A 22,158-nucleotide genomic window follows, 5' to 3' on the forward strand; every position below is an offset into this window, starting at 1 on the left:
CTATGCGAGCAATGGCGGCTGGTGGTTGGCAGCTACTAATCTATACTTGCCGAAATACACTTGACAATAAAATATTTATTCTGACCAAAACCAAAACTCGAATTTCGTGCTTTCGTTGTCACCTAATCTATGCTTCCCCCAAAACAGGGACTGACAAGATCGTCTAGAATTGCACAGCCCACACGTATGCAGGTTGTGGTGAGAGTGCGGCCACCTACGAAGACAGAGCTGGAATCTGGTGTCGGGAACCTCACGTTCCTTGAAAACTCTATACAGGTAAAAGCCAATGCAACAAAGCGGCAATCTCAGGTTATAGATGAACCTGTCATCGCTGATAACACACAGACCCGAGAGAGGAGATTCACTTTCGATCACCTCTTCGAGCCTTCCTCCACTCAGGCGGAGGTTTACTATTCGATTGGGCAAGATCTTGTCGATGCAGCCCTTTCTGGAATCAATGCAGCCCTCATGTGCTACGGTGTCACGGGTTCTGGCAAAACGTATTCCCTGTCTAACCTGACCCCAAACCACGAGGGCCTAGTAGTCCGTTGCTGCTCTCATCTTTTCAACAAGGCTGCGGAAGAGAACACAGACATATCTATTTCGGTCAGCTATTACCAAATTTATCTTGAGCAGGTCTATGATCTGTTGGCCTTTGAGGCAGGAGAAACTGGACCCCAGGTTAAGTCGATAGAGCAGCGCACAAAGAAGCTCTCGGATCCAAAGCAGTTCATTCCTGGGCTTCCTGTCCGGGAAAATAGGGACGGAACAGTTTTTGTGGAGTCTCTTTCCTCGCACATTTGTAGGTCAATGAGTGAGCTTCAGCAGCTACTAGCAATAGGAGAAAACAATAAGATTTTTGCGGCAACGCAGATGAACCAGGCTAGCTCCCGCTCTCACGTTATTCTAGACTTAAAAATCACGATAAATAGCGGCATGTCCGGCTCACATTCTCGATTTACAACGGAGAAGTACACCAGCAACTTCCTATTTGTCGACTTAGCTGGATCTGAGCGGCAATCTAAGACGGAAGCCGCTGGGCGTCGTTTGGAGGAGGCTAAATTTATTAACAAGAGCTTGTCTGCACTAGGTAAGATAGTCGCTGCACTTTCTAGTAAGGGAACTGCAGAAATGAAAAGTGCAGACTCTGTGCAAGGGAGCCAAACCCCTAAGCAGCGCTCCGTGTCGTCGGCCAGCCAGACCCCGAGCATTACCAAAGATCCGCTATACTGCGATGACTTCAGCGACGATGACATCAATTCGTCTGGCTGCTTCAGTAGCCGGAGCAGCAACGCATCGACAAGGTCGCACTCTCCAAGCGTTAACTCGATGAAGAGTGCATCACGTGACAGTCTTTTGGACGATTCCATTAAGACACACATTCCGTGGCGAGACTCGAAGCTGACTAGGCTCCTCAAGAACGTGTTGGGAGGGAATTCTCGCGCTACTCTAATGATAAACATCTCTCCGTCCAACGACATGATCCAGGAGACAGTTACTTCTCTCCTTTTCGGTCGCCGGGCGATGAGTATCGTGCAGGCACCTAAGGTGAATGTCGCAGGCTCCATGAAGGCCCTTTCAGAGCAGATGCAGGCCGAGATGATAGAATTGAAGGAGACCCTTACGAGGAAGGAGGATGAAAATACAAAACTGAAGACGTTTGTCGTTGAGCTAGAACGGACGATAACAACCCTTAACGATCAGTTGGATGAGAAGAACAGAGACCTAGTGGAGACAGAAAATTACTATAAAGAGGTCTTAGCAAAATTGCGGCCTAAGTCTAGTCGCACGTCATGCGTAACTGATGCGTCTGGTTCTGTGGACTCTCCTACAATGCACCCTCTTTTTAAGAACGAGATTTCCATATCCCCTCATCACAGACAGTCTGACGATGGCCCTCTGTTGGCAGATCATCACACGAGAAGTCCTGCAGACAGTGGGTTTATGGAGAGGTTCAGTACGGGGGCATCAAAGCGCCTTTCCGATTGCGATGCGAGTGCTGCCGATCATCCTGGTGTTGCTAAGGGTGTAACTGTTGACAGCATATCAACGTCGGTAGCTACCAAGGCTCTTCTAACAAGCAGAAATGTATACGATGGGGTCCCCAGATACAGCAGTGTCGATCAAAATGATCTGGACTACGCCTCTGCTATCTCAGGATTGTGCTCTCCAGGCAGACATTCTCAGCCTAGGAAGCGTGCCCCTCACAACTTCCGTGATTCTACATCTTCGACCGCTATGCAGGATGAGAGTTTTGCATCTACAGCAATGTCCCCTGTCGCAGGATCTGGGAGCTTTCGTAACAACCGACCCAATCTGCTTCGTCAATCAATCAGTAGTCATAAAGCAGATGCAGACTGGGATATTAATCAGTTCCGCGCAGAGTACCATGCCCTCCTTGCCAAGTATCAACTACTCCAAACGAAACTGGAAGGTACACGGGACGGCTCTGTTGTCGACAACAATCTTGGCGTCTCTGAAGACCTTAGCTCATACATTCAGCGCCTTGCAGTGGTGAAGTTCATTAATTACGCGGAAAGCTATGGGGTCTCATCTGTTCACACAGCAAAGCTAAACAATTTGCTACTACAGTTTAAGGGAACTACATCTAATGCACTAATCAGCATTATTAAGGAGTTGCTTAAGCTAGAGGTATTATTATTGATTGCATCAGACAATAAGGTTCAAATGAAGGATATAATGTCAGCCGCCATCGCCAATACAGCCCACCTAGCCCCAAGCGATCTTCCAGGGCGGCAGATCTCTACCTCCATTCTTTCCACCTGCTCAAACCCTAACAACCCCCTTCCGGTAGACAGTTTTATTTCTGAGGATCTCTTTGCATGGATCAAGGATATAGACGAGAATTCACTTTTAGACAAGAGCAAGTGTAAGCTGGCAGACGCCGTTCAATCTAATGTACCCCAGTCATCAACCCTGGTTGGCTCTCAAATAACTGTACGCTCTCATAGCAACACAAATTTGCGCGACCCTTCGAAGACAGGCAGCCGAGCTGGATCTTCACTGCAGGGGGATGTAGATGCTGCATCTGTGGGCACACAGACGGTACACACAGGTGATGGTTTTGCCGTTTTGAGTAGCCAGGCTTTAAGTCCTAGATCATCGAACCCGATAACCTTCAGAGACAATGCGCCCAAGACGTCAATACAGCAGTTTGATAAGATGAACTTATACGAAATAAATAAGATGTGTAACAACCTGTCCTCCGCAAAGACCCAGGCGGATATACCGCACACTATCGTGGAGAGTCTGGCGATTCAGTCCGTACGCCTTTTTGCAGACATCGTCAATTCGGTGAGCACTTCAACAAATGCCACCAAGGCCAATTTATCCGCGTTTGAAACGGGGACAAACTGCTTGACGAGGAATCTCGAGTTTTCAAAGCTCATGGACACCAATCTATCATCATTGAATAATGACTTCACTCTTCTCCGTGAAATAATAATAGTTTATGAGCTGTACATTGAGAAGTTGATTGAGCTGATGAGTGCGTCTTCTGCGAATGACCAAAGCAATATGGACACTAGTGCATTCAACTCTATATTATCACAACTATCTACCTCTCTCCAACTGTCGCCTATGACGTGCCTCTCTGCGCTAGGGAGCCAACTCAGCCACTGCAAGACCCCATCCGCCGCCATTCGGGTATTAGCAGACTACTTTATGAACAAAGAAACGTCGCATATGGAGTAAACATGTGGTCCACCTTACACAGGGCTCTATAATTTACTGGAATTCAGAAGATGTCGTTATTATCGTTTCCGGCAATGTCATCCGTCAAGAAGGTGTTGCCTCGAACTTCACGCTGGTTATTTATGATATCCTGTGCAAAATCGTCATCGTTGTAATCATCGTAGTCTTCCTTGTACTCAGCTTCCTGTGGCTTCGAGACTGGCGGCGGCTGGGGTGCTTCTACCTGTTCCTTAAAGCACTCAGTATCAAAGGTGTCGTCATCATCGGTCGGTGCAGTGTAGTCATTATTAGAAGTACGATTCAAAAAGTCCTCGGTTCTGTAGGAGTCCTCCTTGGGGGTGTACCTTTGTCGGTGGGCCCTGACAGAAGGCAAAGATGAATTGCGAGACGACCGGTCATAGTTGTAGCTAGACATCCCGGCGGACGCAGGAGGGTATTCGGACAGATGCTCAAGATCCTTTCTGGAACGAATGTAGTCGGCCTCGAGCTTCTGAACAGAATGAGTGGGCTTGACGCTAGAGATCTGGCGGTGGATCCTTTGGTTCTCTGCTTCTATTTCGCGCACCCTCTTCTCGCGCATGAGAATATTGAGGGACTTCGGACCTTGCTGCTTCAGATGGCAGTCGATGCGCGCCGGGTGGCGTAGTTCGTTATGATAGTCAATTCGTCTCAAAAGAATATGATTTTCGCGGTTTATCTGTTCAAGACGTTCGTTTGCTTCGTAGAGCTTCTTAGAACGACACTCAAGATGCGGCTGTCTCGGCGGTGTCTTGTTGTCCACAGCCGCCTTCATGGACGCCTTCTTCTTCTCGTGCGCTTGCTTATCCCTCTCGACCCAGATCTTTTGGAGGTACTTGGATGCAACGGGTATACCTCTATCCATTAATTTTTGGATTTTATTGTAATTTTGAGATCCCAGCAGGTCAGATCTCTGAGTAGAAACATGGAACTGAATAGTACACAACAAGCATACAGCGCTGTCCTTTATACCTGTGGAATCATCATCGTCAGAAGGCCGTCTCTAATCCTCGGCAACTTCACTAATATTTGAGCTACGATTGCTCGTAGTACTGGCAAAGGATCTCAGGTGTATGGCAAACTCGGCATGTGAGTCGGACATATTGCTGCACACGGCTGGATCTATTTCTATCTCATCTTGGGTGCCGTGAATGTTCACAAAGGAAGCTTGCACAGGTGACGCCAAGGACCGAACAGACGGAACTGTTTCAACGCTCTCAAAAGAGCCACGGAACAAGTGAGCAGGGTCTACCTTAAAGCGGGACACCAGCAAGGACGGATTGGTCGCATCCTCTTTATAGGTCATTGAACCTGGAACTATGTACCGTGGAGACACCGTTCCCGAAAAATCTGCCGGAACCTCAGCACTGAAAACGGTACCGGACAGGGAGACGATATTGGATATAGATTCTGCAACCCTCTGCTTTCGATTTTCTTCTCCTGCGACACACATGGCTGCTACGAAGGGTCCGAGGTCATACTCTGCATTAGAAGACCGGCTTCCGGATGATCTTTTCCCATGCTTGTTGGATCGGTGTCGTGACTTATCCTTCCCGTTGTACTTGTGCCCCTTCCAGGCGGAGGAAACCAAGTTGGGATTTGTATAGATGAAGGAGTAAACAGGCTTCGAGAGAGCGTCAGATCCCTCTTGTGAGAGGCCGTAGCTCATGCTCAGCTTGTCTGTGGTTGATGGCTCATCAGCTAATGGCTTCCTTTTCTCTCTGACCGTGCGATCCTTGCGTTTGCTAGTATTTTCTGTAAGCATCTGAACCGCCAAGGACAGGGGAGAAAGCGGCCTCGCAGAAGCTATTACACAACTGGAAGCCTTTCTCTTGCTCTGCTTACATCCAGGTGCATGGCTCAGAGGTTGATACCTGTCGCCACCTGGCTTTCCAGGTGCTGTTTCTGGAACAGTAGAAACTTTCATGCTGGCTGGCTGGGACCCAGTAGCAGTGATTACAGTAGCATCGTCTGCCTCCCAGTCGTTGCAGCAGGCACAGAAACCTAATTTCCGCGTCTCAAATTGACCTTAGTGCTGGCAGAATTTGTTTGTAACTCTTGTGGCACACGAAAATTGCGATATAAGCCATGTTCCGGCAAACTAGTATGTGCTACGGGGCCAGGGCTGACTAAGGTAACGCAGTAATGCAATCAAATCCATGTTCACACGAGCTTATATGGAGGACATGGGTGCGCGTACCGGCGTTCCCAACCGCTGCCCTGGGGGGTCGGTTGTTAGCTCCCTACATTGGGATTTCAAATGAACTGTCTGAGAGGAATCTATGTTTTCGTGCTCAGCATAGTTTGAAAATAAGCCGGGATTAGAGCTTACAAGAGAGTGCATGTCTTCAGGAATCATAGCGCCATCTTGCAAAGACGCCACTAGGTCTGGATTATGAATCAGCACTTGTTCATTTGCACTTATGCGAGTCGATTCTTGTGCCTCCACTATCTCATGTTCAGCTGGGTCCGCCAGATCGTGGAAATCACTGGGAGGCTCTTCAATAGGAGGCGGGGCTGGTAGATCGGCTGTATAAAGGAGGGACCTTGCGACAGAGAGGTCCTTTGGCTCGGGAGCAGGCTCCTCGAGGATATTACTGAGCCCACCAGTCATATTGATGTTGGTGTCTGCAATTAATCCATAGCCAGTAACGTTCTCTAAATCGGGGGTAGGGAACGCGTCACGCTGGAATGCAGCGCCTGCAGGCCTCGTGTACGCCTCTTCTGTTTCTACCACTACATTGTATCGTTCACAGATGGCCCGGATCTTATTATACGACTCTGTGAGCATGGAGTACGCCATGGTGGCCGTGTTCATTTTGGTTTAAAAGTTTCAAGTCGAGCCCACATTGTATGCCATATGTCTTTGAGAAGTCTGAGACAGGGATGCTGGTCATTATCTCTCTGACTGCTGTGAGCGGGCTTTGCCAGTTAGCGACACTGCGATTGGCTCCGCTTAGATCGCTGCTATCATCTATACTGTATCAGGCGGTTTTTGCCACAAATCCTAGTAACTAACTGTATTAGTATCTTAATCTATGTGTTATCGATGTAATGTCATCAGCTTTTAATTGAGTAACTCACTACTTGCTCACCTCTCAAACCTACGCCTTGCCACCACTTATCTGCCGTGATTTTGGATCTTCTCCGGGTCCCTATTCAGATACTGCGTGTCGCTTGAAGATCTATGGCCAGATATCCACCAGCGGATTCATCGATGATGCGTTTACTATCTAAGTCTACGCCTTTCCGCGGCAGATGAACCACCAACACAAGAAGCCCACGAGGCCCCCAACGACAACAATCACAGCGACGGAGATCCCCGCGATGGCCCCCGTGGAGAGCCCGCCCCTGTTGGCGCCAGAGGACACACACCTGCCACCCTCCAGCTTGTAGTCGTCCCCGCACTGGCCGCACTTGTTCTCCTCGCTGCACCTGATACACCCGTCGATATTGCAGGCGATGCACTTCGTTCCGTCTGTGTCCGGTCTCTGGTCTTTACTGGTACAGGCCTCGCACTTGCCGCCTGCTCCACAGTGCGAGCATCCGTCAACGGTACATGCGAAGCACCCGCTCCCAGCCAGGTTGGGCTTGTTGTTGCCGCTACACGCTGTGCACGTGGCGGGGGCCATGCCAGGAGCCTCTAGCGCTGCTGGGGCCGTGCATGCTGTGCAGCCATATACCCCCACATATGCCTTAGCGGTGCTGCCAGCCCCTATCACTGTGCCAAGGGGGTTCTCGCAGGCCAGGACAGACTGATCAGTACTGGATGCCCCCGGGACCAGGAAGTACCGGCCGTTCTCGCTGGGGGCGGTGCACCTCCCTCCCTCGGCAGTCTTGCACATATAGCTACCAGGAGCCTTCGACACATCATAGCAGCCGCCCATGTACAGGAAGTACCCGGCAGCACACCGGGTGCAGACGCCGTTCTCGCAGGTGTTGTCACCTTTAGTTCCTGTGCAGATCCCATCGATGGGGAACGTGGCGGGGTCTCCGCACAGCGAGCAGTACTGGGAGAACGCCCCGGCGCTGTCAACGACGACCGCCCCGCAGGCCCCAGACGTCCCCCCGCAGGCCGTGGGGTCCTCGCAGGCCTTTGTGCACTTCACCGGATTGGTTCCCTCCTTGCGATAGTTGGACTTGCAATCGGTGCATGTAGGGGTTAGGCCGCTGTTACATTGGGAGCACCCCTCGATGCCATTGTCGGCTTTACTGTCGCAGGCGAAGCACTTACCAGCAGAGCCGGGTTGTTTCATGAAGAATCCAGGCTTGCATTTAGTGCACTGATCATTGCCAGCAGCAGAGCATGTAGCACAGTTGGCACCGCAAGCTGTGCATGTATCAGAACCAAAGTATCCGTCGAGGCAAGCTGAGCAGGTCGGCTTGGCTCCGTTCTTCTTACACGTTTTACAATTAGCAATCCCCTTGTCGTTTGCTTCTGTTCCTGTTGTTGTATCACTGCATAATATGCACTTGGTGCTATCATCACTCAGAAAGTGGGATCCGTCGACGTTATCTGTTGCGCACCCAGCATCATCGACGCAAGTGGTTGTCCCATCCAGCTCTGTCTTCACCTTCTTATTGTTACAGGCGGTGCACTGGGGCTTGCTGACAGTCGTGTTGTACTCACACGCGGTGCAATCTGCTATACCAGACTCCTTGCATGTCCTTGTCACAGGGTCAGCATAAGTGTTTCCTTCACATGTAGGTGAACAGGTATTATCGCTTTTCAGATACTTCCCCTCCTTACAGGATGTGCAATGATTCGGACCACTTCCACTGCAAGTCAGACAGGACTGATCACACTGATTGCATTCGTTATTCTCTTTATAGTACCCCTCTTGACAGGCAGTGCACGTGGCTGCCCCCTTATTATTAGTTGGTGCCGTACATGTGGCACAGCCCTCGACTCCCTTCGTCGCGCCATCTCCCACCGTGTCCCAGCAGAGGATGCACTCATTACCAGGAGTCACTGTTGCAGCCGGGTTCTTGAACAGGCCGTTAGCTGTGTTACAAGCAGTGCACACTCCACTACTGGCCTTTGTGCATATCTCACTCCACTATCACCCTCTATCATCACCCTCTATCACACACTATCACCTTCTATCACACATTGTACAGCATTCACTACCTAAGTCACGCCTTCCCCCTGCAGAGGAACCACCAGCAGAGGAAGCCCACGAGGCCCCCCACGACAGCGACCACAGCGACGGAGATCCCCGCGATGGCCCCCGTGGAGAGCCCGCCCCTGTTGACGCTTCCGCCGGTGTTGTCGCCAGTGCCGTCGCCCATCTCGAGGCACATGAACGCACCGGTGGATGACACCGTGCACTGCCTGCACCCAGCGAGCCCCTCAGAGCACGGATTACACTTTGTCCCAGCACTCTGCGGTTTGTAATATCCAGTGCTGCATGTAGCACAGGCGTTAGCGTCGTTAGCAGCCGTGCATGTCTCGCAGCTAAGATGGCACCTTTTATTGGAACAATCGCCATTATCAGCCGTTAGACCACTGGCACATTTTGTACATTTTCCTCCCTGCACTGTAGTACACACCTGCTTGCCAGGCTGTCTATCTGTCTGATAGCAACCACCATCTTTGAGGAAGTAGTTATTTTCACATTGAGTGCATGCTCCATTACTCACCGTAGTGCAAAATCGTGTTCGCGTATTGGCCGCACAGTTGCCATCCAGTGGTGCCTGTTGAGTGTTCTTGCACTTTGAGCAGTATGCAGTTCCTCCTATTTGGGCCCCACACTCTGCGCATCCATCGTTTGCAGGGCTCACGCTGCACTGGTTCATGCACGTGCCCCCATTGGCAGGAGTATCAGCATCTGTATACTGAAGCATCCTCCCAGCAGGACAAGCCGTACACTTATCAGCGCCCTCACCCTTGCACTCTATGCACGCATCGTTGCACTTCTTGCACTTTCTGTCAGTGTCATTTCCGTAGTAGCCCTTGAGGGTCGTGCAGTCAGATACGCATTGACTGGTTGGGGTGAGGTAGTACTCAGACAGACACTTTGTACAGACCTCCTTATCGGCACCTTCACCGGTGCACTCCAAACAGTGCTCTGTGTTACAGTTACTGATTGGTTGGCATTCAGTCGATTCAGTATTAGGTTGGAGTCCTTCGTTGCACTCGCACATTTGGCTACCCTGCCCGGTGGCCTTGGGGGTAGAGTTAGCAGGGCAACTAGCAACGCACGACTTTCTGTTGAGACCAAAGATGGTCTTCTTGCCAGTCGTACATGTCTTGCAAACCACTCCGTTGGCGCCTTTCTCACAAGTGGTGCAGTCCACCGTCCCTCCTGAAACGCAGGTGTTGCACTCCTTTGCTTCTTCATCAACGTAGTGGGTTGCCGGACAACCAGCTGTATCAACACATTCTCCTGAATTACTAGAAGCATCTGTCACTTTAAGATATTCCTTGTCGTTGCCACCAGCTGATTTCAGCTTGCATCGTGTGCATTTGCTGTTTCCTGCTCCAACACATGTAGCGCAGTTATCATCGTTGCAGGCAGTGCATGCTGTTCCGCCAGAGGCAACAAAGAATCCTTCAAAGCACGTCTTGCATGTGGCGGTTTTCCCCAAACGAAGAGCACCAGCAGGATTCTCTATTGTGCACGTCGCACAGTTCTGAACCCCCTTGTTTTCATCTATAGCTGTGGTTTGATTGCATGCAATACAGGACTCCTTCGTTTTATCGAGAGATTCTGTCGGATTCTTGAAATATCCCGGGCTGCACGCCTCGCAGACCCCTTGAGTTTGTGACGCCTGCGTGTCCTCGCAAATGAGATTCCCCGGCTCCGTCCCTATCTTGTAACATCCTCCCCTGTGCAGGAAGAAGCCGGCTTTACAAGATGTACATGTGCCATCATTCTTTGTTGTACATGCTCCTTCAGCATCCTCGCCTGTAGTTATGCACTTTCCATTGACAAGATGCTCTGCTGCTGTCGAGCACTGGGAGCAGAAGTTTGAGCCCCCAATCCAGACGTCGCACTTGTCCTGTTTGCATTTCTTTGATTCCGGGTCGCTGGTAGCCACTGTGCATGTTTCTGCCGCAGCCCATACCACTTGCAGGATGGCGATTCCGAAGATGATTTTCTCGAACATTGCCGGCAGCCCATAGAGCACGCAACACCAGGCGACGCTGCCACGTGGTGAGTGAGGATAATGTGCACCTCACAGGCATGCCCCGGTGTAGCGGATCTCTGGTGTCCTAGCGGCCTCTCCTGTGTGTGGCGTCTCTAGGTACCAAGGAGAGAATGGGCGTTGTGACATCTCAAGAACGGCCCCTCGCACATCACCGGTACCTGCGACAGTAGCCACCACCCCACGAATGGTCCGCTCAGATAGTGAATACGTCCACTGCTATGAAACTGGACCGATGCTCTTCACAAGAGCTGCCTGGACGGGAAGAAGCGCTGTGCTGTTGGGATTGCCTGTAAGCGCACCCAGAAATCCCACGAGTAAGTTTCACTCTTGTGGTCGTGTCCGGAGACAAACGTTAGTCCCTGATGATATCATCAGGGATCTCTCTTTATTTGTATACCAGGAGTTGCTTGTATTCATCGGTCGTTTTGTGTAGTATGTGCTCAGACTGAGTGTGTGTCGACCTGCCTCACTTTTTGATCTTCTTTTATGTTGGGTGAAGTGAATCATCATCGTCCAAGTAGTATCCGATTTCTTGAATCAAAAAACAGCGAGAATGCCGCTCTACGTGACAGTTCCCATGCTTGACGTTAACTGTACCGGTTGACTACGCAAGAATCTATGCGAGTCTTATGTTTCCGAGTATTTCTATAACAAAAGTAGTGTGATAGGATTCTCTATTAAATATGGATGCATTAAAAACTTGCTTTCTCCAGGAGTCTCATGATCGGTTTCGTCTCGCTTCTCCTATGCGGTATTTTCTCAGAATGCACCCAGGATAGCGAGTGTGGCGGCGCCGGGGGTACTTGTGATGTCACGATCGGCGGTAAGAAGTACTGCTCCAAGTGCGACGGAGCGCGGGTCCCCGTCAACGGAGTTTGCAGATTGTTGAATGTATCTCGTAGTATATGCCAAGTTCCATTGAATAGCGCGGGTACTGGCTCTTGTACAGGCTGCATCCGTGACTTCCTCTTCTACAGGGGCGGGTGCTACCGCACGGCATCCCTGATCAACGCCATATGCAAGGAGAAGCACATCGTCGAGGAGGGGATGTACTGCGGGGCGTGCGCCATCGAGGGCGACGTCCCGATCGACGGGGTGTGCGTATCAGCAAGCACAGATAGCTCTGGAAACACGTGCGACAAGGGCGTGTGCACGACATGCGCAAGCGGATACTTCTTCCACTACGGGTCATGCTACAAATTCGGAGGATCTCCAGGCAGCACTGTGTGTCCTAAGCCAACTAGCACTACTGGCTCTGTCTGTGATTCTTGCGGGTCGAAGTTCGTCAAGAACCCCAGTGCGAGCTCGTCTGCCACCTCCTGCCTCGCGTGCTACGGGCTGGACGGGACCCTCTTCTGCGAGCGCTGCCGGATGAACGTGCTCACGAGCGCAGACGTGAAGCCCACTCTGTGCACACAGTGCAAAATAGGCTACGTGCCCGTGGATGGTCGTTGTGTGTCAACTTACTCTGCCACCTCGGCTCTTGCAGGGTGCTCTACCTATAGCGGTAATGAGAATACAAAGGGACTTTGCGAAACGTGCTCCTCCGGCTACATGCTCTTCTACGGGAGCTGCTACTCTGTCAACGGCCCCCTCGCCCAGGCCATCTGCAAGACCGAGAACCAGATCTACCTTGGGGGAAGGGTCTTCTGCAAGAGGTGCGCCCAGACAGACCACTACCCCATCAACGGCTTATGCATTGCTGATAAGGGATCACATACGTGCGAGGCGGGCATCTGCACAGCATGCGACACCAGCATGACCTCTGTCGACACCTCCAAGGTTTTCCTGTTCTACAACGGCTGCTATGATGCAAACTCTGCAATCGGAAAGCTAATATGCCAGGAGGCGTCTAATGGAGCGTGTTCAACTTGCAATACAAACGAGACATCGAATATAATAGCTAATCCTAATTCTGCAGATGGCCAACCAAAATGTCTTGGATGTTGGGACGAGGCAGCTACTGGGGTGGCCAACTGCGGAGGGTGTGCGGCCGGCACAGACGGCGATTCCAAGATCGTCTGTAGCAAGTGCACCGACTCGACGGAGCCCAAAGACAACACGTGCCCTCAGGCCCTCCCGCCCACAACGCCTGAAGGATGCGCCGTCCAGGGCTGCCAGGCGTGCTCGAAGGACTCCGCTACGACGTGCGACGCCTGCTTCGAGCCTCTCATCATGAAGGAGGACAAGACGAAGTGCTTCGGGAGTTGCCTGGCGCTGGGCCCGGGCTACTACAACAACTCTGGGATATGCAGCCCATGCATAGAGAACTGTCTCCTTTGTACAGACGGGGCCACGTGCTCCCAGTGCGCCGAAGGGTACTATCTCGAAGTGTCTGGTGCCGGCTCAACGACAGGAACCTGTAAGGCGTGTGCTACTGGATGCTCGACGTGCGCCAGTGCCGGTGATAACCTTTGCTCTACGTGTGCTGTGGGATATTATGCTGCATTTGCTCCACGGCGCGGGGAAACGGGAAAATGCATTCTATGTAATGCCAGTGGGGATGGATATACTGGCGTCGCAAACTGTGCCGTTTGCTATAGTACTACAGGGGAAAGCGGAAATAAAAACGTTGTATGTAATACATGTGATGATGGATACATTAAACAGCACACAGGTAATACAGTCGTTTGTAACCTTCCGACTCCAGAATGCAATGCCGCAATGTGCTCGGTTTGTGTTGAAAATAACCCAGATCGTTGTGAGCACTGCACGACCGGCGCGTACCTCTGCCCGCGGACGGCGACGTGCACGAAGGACTGCGCCAGCTGCGGCGGCTCGATGTACCCCGACGATGACCTCGGGGAGTGCCAGCCGTGCGACATCGCGAACTGCCGGGTCTGCGCGACGGGGCTCAAGTGCGAGAGCTGCGCGGAGAGCGCCGTCCCCATCTCCCCGGACGTCTACCACACGGCGTGCATGGGCTGCAGCGACACCGGGGGCATGGACGGCTGGGTGGGCCTCGCGGGGTGCACGACCTGCGAGCTGACCGACAAGGGCGGCGGGAGCGTCAACTGCCTCGACCCCGGCTACTACCGGCGGGGCGGGCTCGGCGGGGGAGCAATCGCCGCCATCGTCATCGTCGTCCTCCTCGTCCTGGCCGTCGCCGGCTTCCTCGTCTGGTGGTTCGTCTTCAGGAGGGGCGGCCGGCCCAAGCGCGGGGCGAAGTACACATCGCTCATGCGGGGCGAGTCCTACGACTACCGCCAGTCTCTAATATGATTCCCCAGTAAACGGAGCTATCGCCTGCCGGTGCCTGTCTCTGAACGCGCATATCCCGGAGATGTCGACGGAGCCGAGGAGCCTCCGCGCCCGCAAGCGCTCCCCCGGAAAGGGCTCGGTGTCCGCCGTCTTCGAGATCGACACGCTGCACTCTGCGGCATCCGACGCGACGCAGGAGAGGCCGTTGTGGAGCACCACCCGGGAGATCTCGCTGACGTGGACGGACAGCATGGGCCGCAGGATGCACACTCGATGCCTGGCCCTGCTGGCAAAGTCCCTGACCTCGCAGTTGTAGTACCCCCGGAGCCCGAAGAAGGAGGCCCCGTGGACCCCGGTGATCGCCAGGGTCTCCAGGTCGTCCAGCAGGTGGTGGCCGAGGGCCAGGGCGTCGTAGCCGCCGGCGGACACAAAGCTCGCCAGTGTTCCGCGGCGGCAGCGAGAGCAGACGCTGCACGCAGACGCCTTCCTGGCCTCCTGCCCCGATGCATCCAGGCGGGCGATCTTGGCCGAGACGTCCATCCCAACCACCTGCTGCTCGAACGTCATGGCTCCCTCTGCGGCGTCGTCGATCGATAGCGCACACGGGCAGAGGCTCCGTATCGTGTCCAGGATGAAGCCGGGTATCTTTGGGTCGAAGGTCACAGGGGTCACTTCCAGCGCCCCCAGGTCTCCTAGGCCGATGGGGTCAAACAGCCGCTTGATCATAGTAGCTGGAAGGAAGCCCACGCCTCTTCTGAAAGGACCAAAGTCGTCCGGTCTAGCCATCGGGACCAGTGGGTCAAACCGTTCAGCGTTAGAAGGAAAAGCCATTCTCGGGCGTCGCTAGTCTGCTGCTGTGGATCTCAGTGCGTTCCTACGTGGAACGAACCAATTACATGGCCAACGTGTAGCCACGTCACGCCTCTGGTACGAATATATCTACTGGGAAGGAATATAACGGAGAGTGATGGAAGAACAAGGCTACAATACGCTTGGTGATAGAGTAGAGAGGACCAGATTACTGGATCTAAAATTAGAAAGTGTAACTCTACGTGGCATCTCCTACTTAACAACCTACCTGACAAAAGTAATGACAGGACCATTTTACTTGTTTAGCTGGTTAGACTCACACATACTCCATTAAAGTAGTGTATAATTGTGGTACAAGCCATAAGCAGCACTTATTGATAGCAATCCGTCATCGAGTACAATCCAACCTGTACTCCTTATGTCCTTTGCAGAACTCAGCCTATATACAGTTTACTGAGCCAATCCGCTATAAACCTTTTCTGCCTACTTCTTTCTGTTATGTCTTCTATTTTTAAGATTTGGCGGGATGTGCCCATGCTTCATCATCGCCCGTTTCTCTGCGTGACTGAGCATCTGCTTCTTTGCAATACGCTCGTCTCTCGTCCGCTTTTGAGTAACGAGTGTCATGCCTGCCTTTAGACGGGTTCTATCTTGTTTGCTGATATGCTTCCCAGTAAGAAGAGGAAGATAGGCATAAGGATCTGCTTTATTAGCGGTTTGTACATCACCTCCAGCACGCTTTGAACTGAACTCGTGACCTGTGTGCACAACCTTGAGTCTTCCACTGCTGTACTGCTTTCTCTGATTAATCTTCTTAATTTCAGATAATGTTCTGTTTAAGATGGCGTCGTTCTCTTTAATCTGGGTAAGCTTTTGTATATGTTCTGGCCTCAGACTATCCCTCTCAACGGTCTCGTCAAGAAGCATCGCCATCGCCGAGTTGAGTGATTTGCCAAACTTCTTATTGTTTTTGAAAGGATCGTCAGCATCATTCGAAGAGTCTGGACACGGCTGCTTTTCCTCTAGGTCTATTACCTCTTCGGTTCCGTCAATTATATGCTTATAAATGTCCGCGAAGTCGGCATCATCGTCGCCATAAGACCTGATTCGCCCATGCATGTCCTCAGGAATTGATAGAGCAACATCCAGGTAATTCGGCAACGTGAACCTCCCTATCATCTGGTCAGAGGCCTTGTGTCTCAGCTTGGAAAGAACAGCCGAGACCATGCGCCTAGCAGACACGCATGCCTCAGCGGCAGCATCGCGGATAGCCACTAGTATTTCTGGGTCTAGGTTATGGATAGGAGTTTCACTATTAGCAACTATATACTCCATCATGTCCTTGATGATTAAGTTGAAGGCCTCCTCATAGAGGTCCTTGGAATAACTGTATCCCATGGCGAGGCCAAGTTGAAAGAGGATGTTTTTGACGACGGACCGATATGGAGAAGTCAGCGAGCCAATGACAAGGCGAAGCAACACCCGCGGGATCTCCTCGGCTATGGAAAGAAGTTCGGACGGTCCTGCTGCTGATATAAAGGCGGAGAAGAAATTCAGTAATCGTTTGGCAGAGTGAGTGGGAAGAGAAAGAGTATATCTGTAAGAGAATTCTGTTGTTTCTTCACCAGTCTCCGCGTCTGTTGAGGCAACCTTTCGCTTTTCTAGGAATAGGTTAGTCCTAATGTCTGCCAGTAACTGAGTGGCGATTGTGATAAAGAGCGGGTGGGTACAGTTGAAGTCAGAGATGTTGACGCCCTTTTCCAGAAGAATGTTTAAGTCTTCAACAAGAAGCTTTTTGATAACTTCTGTCATTCCAATCATAATTATCTGGAGGAGATATGCATAGTTTGCCCACACGTCAACAGAAGAGTTCTGCGGTGGCTGCAGGCAATCAGTGATCTTCTGAACAGCCTCATAAATATCCAGCTTCAGCGAGCCAAGCGACTCATTGTTGCAGCATTGTCTACAGGCCTTTACTGTCGCTGCCTTAATCATTTCTGATGCCATGTGCCTGACACGCATGTTATTATCACTCAGACAGAGATATATATCACGTGCAAACTCCGAAAGAATGTGAGACGGCTCCAAATTAAATACCTCTGAAGAGCGGACTATGTCAGCATAAAGTCCAAAGCGATGGCGCTGCAATGCACCACCCCGGAAGGTTTCTGCGCCAGCTGACTCTATGGACGAGATAATCGCCTGTGAAAGCTCGGGGTTGTCTTTAGAGGACGCATTCACAAGAAACCGTAAGATTTTATAGTGCAGTTTCTGCGCAGAAATAGTGTGTATAGTGGAAAGCTTGGAATCCAGCTCGAGAAACACAGGGACTGTCTGGGGACCGAGAGGAGAGAAGTTTGTAGCCGTAATACATCCAGAGAGAATACCATTGAAGACATCAAAAAGGCTGGCCTGTGGTCCTGTGCCATCAATAATTCGCTTGATGACATTAGCACAGGCGGTGGATATTAAGGGCTTCTTTGCTAAAGACACTGCTAGCGGTAACAAAGTTACATAGGGATTGTTAGGAGGAGAGTCTGCAGCCAGCATGCGGTCCAGAAGAGGAGATAACAGCTTTGGAACCAGGAATCCTCCAACAAATGAAAGACTAGCCTCAAAGAGACGCAAGTTTTTAATAACAGCGGCAGAAAGCTGAAAGGGCTCCGGCTTGGCAATGAGCTCCATAAGCAAAGTGCATGTATCGCCAGTTGAAGAAAGCTCACTAGTAGGACCAGCTCCTTGAGAGGTGGATGATGTTTTGATAATGGACTCAACAAGCTTCGTGACATTAGCTCGTAGCGTAGAAAAGAACCGGAGAAGGTTGCCTATAGCAGAGCCACACGCATGAAGAGCGCGCTGCTCTGCTTCAGTTGATCCGAATAGGTTATCGATTAATATGCTGCAGAAAATATCAACAGAGGTTTTAGTAGGGGCTTCAGCCAAAGCTATTGAGGTGTCCTGTGAATATCCAAGAAGATCGTCTACTACTGGATTGCGTGTTACCTCTGAGACTATGGCCCAGACCTGATCAAGAAGAATTGAACGCGTTCCTGCCTGCAGTTTTTTAAACGCTGATTGGTTGAGGATTGCTTCAAACAGATGTGTATAAATGAAGGAGAGGGAGGCTGACTTGCATTTAGAATAGTAGGAAAGAAGCCACAGATCAGTGGCACTTGAGGGAGTCTGAACTAGGTCCATCAGCTTACTGGTGCCGTCGTCACTTACTAGTCCGCAGTTGAATGCTTTAAATGCCAACTGCAGATCCATGTGCTTGATGAATGAGGTAATGATGAGGATGCAAGTGTGATTCTCCGTATGGCGAGCACCTGCAACTAGCGCCGTAAAGAGTCCTTTGAGACCAGCAATAACCTCCTCACACTCTTGTTGTTCATTTTGCTTTACAAGGAAGCATCCATCTGCGATTCCAGTAAATCCTGCACCAACCTTTGCGAAAAATGACTCTGCGTTAACGGGGTCTATCGTACTAGTAATGGCACCTATTGCCTTCTCAAACGCAGGGAGCAAGCGACCTGTTACAATGGCGTAATGTGTGAAGACGGACATGCAGATCAATGAAAGAGACTTTTGAACAACCTCTGGGTTGGCTCCCATTTTATAGAACAGTTTTAGCTGTTTCAAGAAGATGACGAAGTAGTCGAACAGTTGCTCGATAACCTGAAATGTGCCAGCGCCTGATGCTGCCTCTAAGATTCTCCTTGAAAGATGAAATGCAACAGTCTCATATATTAGAAGCATGCGGTTCACGATATCCCTATCTATGGGCAGTTCACGGAACGACGATTCAATAAGCGACAAAAGGGATGCATCAATCACCAAATCCGATGATAAGATTCCTCCCAACACGTTTAGCGCACTCGCAGACATATCCGGAGCAAATAACAGCTGCAGTAGTCTAATAACCAACATGCACCCTGCTGACATTTCCGTATCTTTATTCGAATGGTACACTGCCGGGCCTCCCGAGGCAGCATAGACAAGGTTTGCGGGGAGAGAAAGCTGCCCATCAGATAGAGATGAGTCATGTGTACGGAGATTATATAGAACAACCTTGGTCACTGCTGTGGTACCTTCTGTAAGAAGCATGGAGAGGATGGAAGAAATTATCTGTATGCTGCAGTAGCCTGGTGTTCGCGAATTTGTTGAATTGTCAAGATTTTGTCTTGTGGACTCATCAACATCCGTATCAGCATCAGAGTCTAACGTATCGGTAGCTACTTTTATATTCTCCTTGATCAGCTCAACTTCATATCGCACGATGATACTCAAAATATCGTGCACCAGAGACGCCACTTTGCGACGCCCATCTCCCAGCATTAGAGCCAGAAAGCCAGGCAGTTTGCTTTGAGGTGGAAAGGTGCCACCATCTGTTAAATTAGAAGCAAACTGCCTCAGCATCTCCAGGTAGAGAACTGTGATAAAGGTCGGTATGTTAGGAGCGCTAAGAAACTCCAGTGTAAAGGACTCTATGCGTGGAAGGATAGCAAGAGACGATGCAACTGAGATGTCAGAGAGCATACTTTTAGCCAGAATAAATGGCGGCACAAGAGTTTCCATGGGAGTGAGATTCTTCCAGTCGGCGATAAAGGTTAGAATAAATGCGAGTACGTGTTCTCTTTTAGGTTCCGTGTCCTTAGAAATGCGGCTCCGCACAGCTGAAAATGCATTATTGCAAAAGATTGTGAGAGGCTCTGCAAAGCTAGGATACGTGAGGAGGAATGGATTGGAGAAGGCTCCCGAAACTGAGATGCCCTCGTTCATAAAGTTATAATTAATTGCAAAGCAGAATAAATGATGCCTCAAGCTGGGCCACAGAGCCACCCATTCATCTACACCATAGAAGACGAGTTCTCTGTCGGTCGCCTAATATCTCTGAACTAATTAAACATAGGTTTACCTCTAGAGTCTTTCGTCACCTTATTGAAAATCTGTTCTTGTTCTTCCACTCTATCCTTAATGGCCAGGATTTCACGGATGAATTAGTTCTTAGTGGCGAGCATTTACTTCAGGAAACAAAAAATTGAGAGGGGTCCGCCGTCAATGTCAACATCGTCCCGTCAAAGGTCTCCACGAGACCAACTGCCGCCTCAAATGACCGCTCCTCGAGCTAAATATAATAGAAGGCGGCGTGTAGTACACCAGAATGAAGATACAGGGCTACATATCCAATCAAACAGAAATCCTAGCAAAACCTCACGGAAACCAAGTGTACCAGCCAGTGCAAAAGTATACACCCTCGTCCCACCTCTTGTTTCACCCCTAACGCTGATTTCCCCAGATTTGACAAGGATCGAGCAAATGGAAGCAAGAAGACTAAGCCCTCGCACACTTTCCAGCTACTCGTTAACAAATCATCACTTTCTATTGCCACATAACAATGACATAGCCACCAATATAATAAGGCTGTGGAATTACCTTAGACTCCCCTTTCCGGAACAGCGATATGCCATGCAGTCTTTCATAGCCAATGAATCTCTACTTTTTCCGTATCTCAAGAGGCTAACTAAGTTTTCCACTCTTCTGCGTGCTTATGATCATTGCAGCAAGGTCCGCATAGGATTGCTAGGCCGCTTCCGTGCAAACCTATATGGTTCTACTTGTCGAGATAGCATCATAGTAGACCTACTGGAGCTACGGGAGCTCACTCTTTTCATAGTCTCTTTTGATAATGAGGCAAGCACGATATTGGGCCGACCAATCTCTTTAGCAAAGGTGCTAGGTAGGGATTGCCCCAGTTCGGAAGCTTTCTTCTTTGATGAATGCTTATTCACAGAAGAAACCGTCGCTACCATGATGCTAGCAACCCAGTTTATCAGAACAATGAGCCTTATTCAGCTCCAAACCCTAATCAACATGTTCTTTGACAGGTGCATCAACTGGTACACTCCTGCGGACTCTCCCAGCGATCAGCTCATTGACTATGAAAAGAAGGCTCGTAAAATTGTCTCTCTCTGCTTTCTGCTGGGTTTAGTAGCAGATGCACAGTTTGAGGGAAACATCCTCCCAGCTCTTTTCATGACTCACCTGATTTCTATCAAGGGAAGGGATCTAATCGCGTTCAGGAATGAGCTGCTCTCACAATGCAGTAGTATGGACCTTGTATCCTTGCCTACAAAGGAAGTCAATCAGCCATATGTTAATATTCCTTTGCAACCTCTCATTGGTTTAAAAAATTGCAAAACGAGCCTTTCTGAACCAGAACCCACGCCCCATCACCCTATTGTCAACAACGATGTGGCAGAGACCATTTTGCTTACACCCAGCGAGGCTTTTCACGCAATATTAACCGATAGGTTCCTCACAGAGATTGATGATGAGTTTTTGTTATTCTGCAACGACTTAGGGTATAGCCTTCCACTCATTCCTGTGGAGCCTAAAGAAACCTTGGTTGAAATCTATCGAGTTATCAATCCAAACCAATTTCCAAACACCTCCACAAAGAGCCCAGATGCTACGCTCATCGACATGTCTGTTCCGTCGCCTTTTGGGGTGGAGAGTATCTGGGTAAACACGCCTAACTATACAGAGTTCTCGATTGGCAATGCCTACGATCGCAGCATAGAAGGCACAACAGGGCTCAATCCCATGCAGTTACTTGGAGAGGAGGAGTATGACTTGCTAGGGGTTTTGAACTGGCCCAGGGTACACATCACACCGTTTCTAGTGGAAGGAGCAAGCAAACTAATGAAGAGGCTCATCGCTAACAGCATTGAACGCAGATCTAAAAGTTTACCCGCTAGATCTCCAAAAGAAAATAAACCCCAAGCAAAGAAAAAGAAAGCCCCTCATAGCTGCAAAAAAAATCTGAGTCAGCACAGTGAATCACCTCCGCCACCACCATCAATACACACTACCGCTGTGCTGCCTGGCTCTTCAAAATCCGTCCCAACAAGACCGCGTTTTACCAGAAGGGCTGTCGTAGGTAGTACACGACAAGATCCGCCTAGTATGCATACACAAAAAAGTACTAAGTCAATCCTTACCCTAAAAGATTTGGAAAATGAGTTGACCAATCGGATTGGAGATTTAAAACTTACAAAAGAAGTTGAAAAGCATAACAAAGAACTAAGCACTCACGAACAATCCACGGAAGATAACAAGATGATTATTAGTGCAGATCTGACTGCAATCTTCTTGGGACACAGCAGTCCAACAGATGAATCCCCTCTGTCTTCCAAAGAGCAGCTTAGAGCATCCCCATAAAACTGTTGACTGTTGGCAGTTGACAATTGACAATTGACA

At 50.1% G+C, this 22,158-nt stretch overlaps 9 protein-coding genes and 1 pseudogene across 9 annotated transcripts; 3 read left to right on the forward strand and 7 right to left on the reverse strand.

Moving 5' to 3' along the window:
* Nucleotides 1-129: 129 nt before the first annotated feature.
* GL50803_00102455 (Kinesin-6) lies at nucleotides 130-3,714 on the forward strand (the record flags this gene model as incomplete). The annotated part of the gene is made up of 1 exon (XM_001709557.1): nucleotides 130-3,714. The coding sequence occupies one exon, from the start codon at nucleotides 130-132 to the stop codon at nucleotides 3,712-3,714; it is 3,585 nt and encodes a 1,194-aa protein (XP_001709609.1).
* A 43-nt stretch (nucleotides 3,715-3,757) lies between these two features.
* On the reverse strand, nucleotides 3,758-4,597 carry GL50803_0016663 (uncharacterized protein; the record flags this gene model as incomplete). Its single annotated transcript, XM_001709559.1, has 1 exon — nucleotides 3,758-4,597. One exon carries the CDS (start codon nucleotides 4,595-4,597, stop codon nucleotides 3,758-3,760), a length of 840 nt encoding a protein of 279 aa, XP_001709611.1.
* Nucleotides 4,598-4,735: 138 nt separating this feature from the next.
* On the reverse strand, nucleotides 4,736-5,659 carry GL50803_002170 (uncharacterized protein; the record flags this gene model as incomplete). Its single annotated transcript, XM_038045966.1, has 1 exon — nucleotides 4,736-5,659. One exon carries the CDS (start codon nucleotides 5,657-5,659, stop codon nucleotides 4,736-4,738), a length of 924 nt encoding a protein of 307 aa, XP_037901941.1.
* Nucleotides 5,660-5,905: 246 nt separating this feature from the next.
* Nucleotides 5,906-6,550, reverse strand: GL50803_0012920 (uncharacterized protein; the record flags this gene model as incomplete). The annotated part of the gene is made up of 1 exon (XM_001709562.1): nucleotides 5,906-6,550. The coding sequence occupies one exon, from the start codon at nucleotides 6,548-6,550 to the stop codon at nucleotides 5,906-5,908; it is 645 nt and encodes a 214-aa protein (XP_001709614.1).
* A 421-nt stretch (nucleotides 6,551-6,971) lies between these two features.
* GL50803_0032890 (pVSP) lies at nucleotides 6,972-8,792 on the reverse strand (annotated as a pseudogene; the record flags this gene model as incomplete).
* Nucleotides 8,793-8,868: 76 nt separating this feature from the next.
* On the reverse strand, nucleotides 8,869-10,845 carry GL50803_0032933 (VSP; the record flags this gene model as incomplete). Its single annotated transcript, XM_001709569.2, has 1 exon — nucleotides 8,869-10,845. One exon carries the CDS (start codon nucleotides 10,843-10,845, stop codon nucleotides 8,869-8,871), a length of 1,977 nt encoding a protein of 658 aa, XP_001709621.2.
* Nucleotides 10,846-11,607: 762 nt separating this feature from the next.
* GL50803_00113987 (High cysteine membrane protein Group 3) lies at nucleotides 11,608-14,109 on the forward strand (the record flags this gene model as incomplete). Its single annotated transcript, XM_001709572.1, has 1 exon — nucleotides 11,608-14,109. The coding sequence occupies one exon, from the start codon at nucleotides 11,608-11,610 to the stop codon at nucleotides 14,107-14,109; it is 2,502 nt and encodes an 833-aa protein (XP_001709624.1).
* GL50803_00113986 (PP-loop family protein) lies at nucleotides 14,101-14,919 on the reverse strand (the record flags this gene model as incomplete). Its single annotated transcript, XM_001709573.1, has 1 exon — nucleotides 14,101-14,919. The coding sequence occupies one exon, from the start codon at nucleotides 14,917-14,919 to the stop codon at nucleotides 14,101-14,103; it is 819 nt and encodes a 272-aa protein (XP_001709625.1).
* A 462-nt stretch (nucleotides 14,920-15,381) lies between these two features.
* Nucleotides 15,382-19,677, reverse strand: GL50803_0034179 (uncharacterized protein; the record flags this gene model as incomplete). Its single annotated transcript, XM_001709574.1, has 1 exon — nucleotides 15,382-19,677. One exon carries the CDS (start codon nucleotides 19,675-19,677, stop codon nucleotides 15,382-15,384), a length of 4,296 nt encoding a protein of 1,431 aa, XP_001709626.1.
* Nucleotides 19,678-20,007: 330 nt separating this feature from the next.
* GL50803_0060618 (uncharacterized protein) lies at nucleotides 20,008-22,119 on the forward strand (the record flags this gene model as incomplete). The annotated part of the gene is made up of 1 exon (XM_038046230.1): nucleotides 20,008-22,119. One exon carries the CDS (start codon nucleotides 20,008-20,010, stop codon nucleotides 22,117-22,119), a length of 2,112 nt encoding a protein of 703 aa, XP_037901942.1.
* Between the last annotated feature and the right edge of the window lie 39 nt (nucleotides 22,120-22,158).

This window comes from Giardia intestinalis, chromosome 4 (assembly GCF_000002435.2).
Source record: "Giardia intestinalis strain WB C6 chromosome 4, whole genome shotgun sequence".
Classification (NCBI taxonomy): Eukaryota; Fornicata; order Diplomonadida; family Hexamitidae; genus Giardia; species Giardia duodenalis.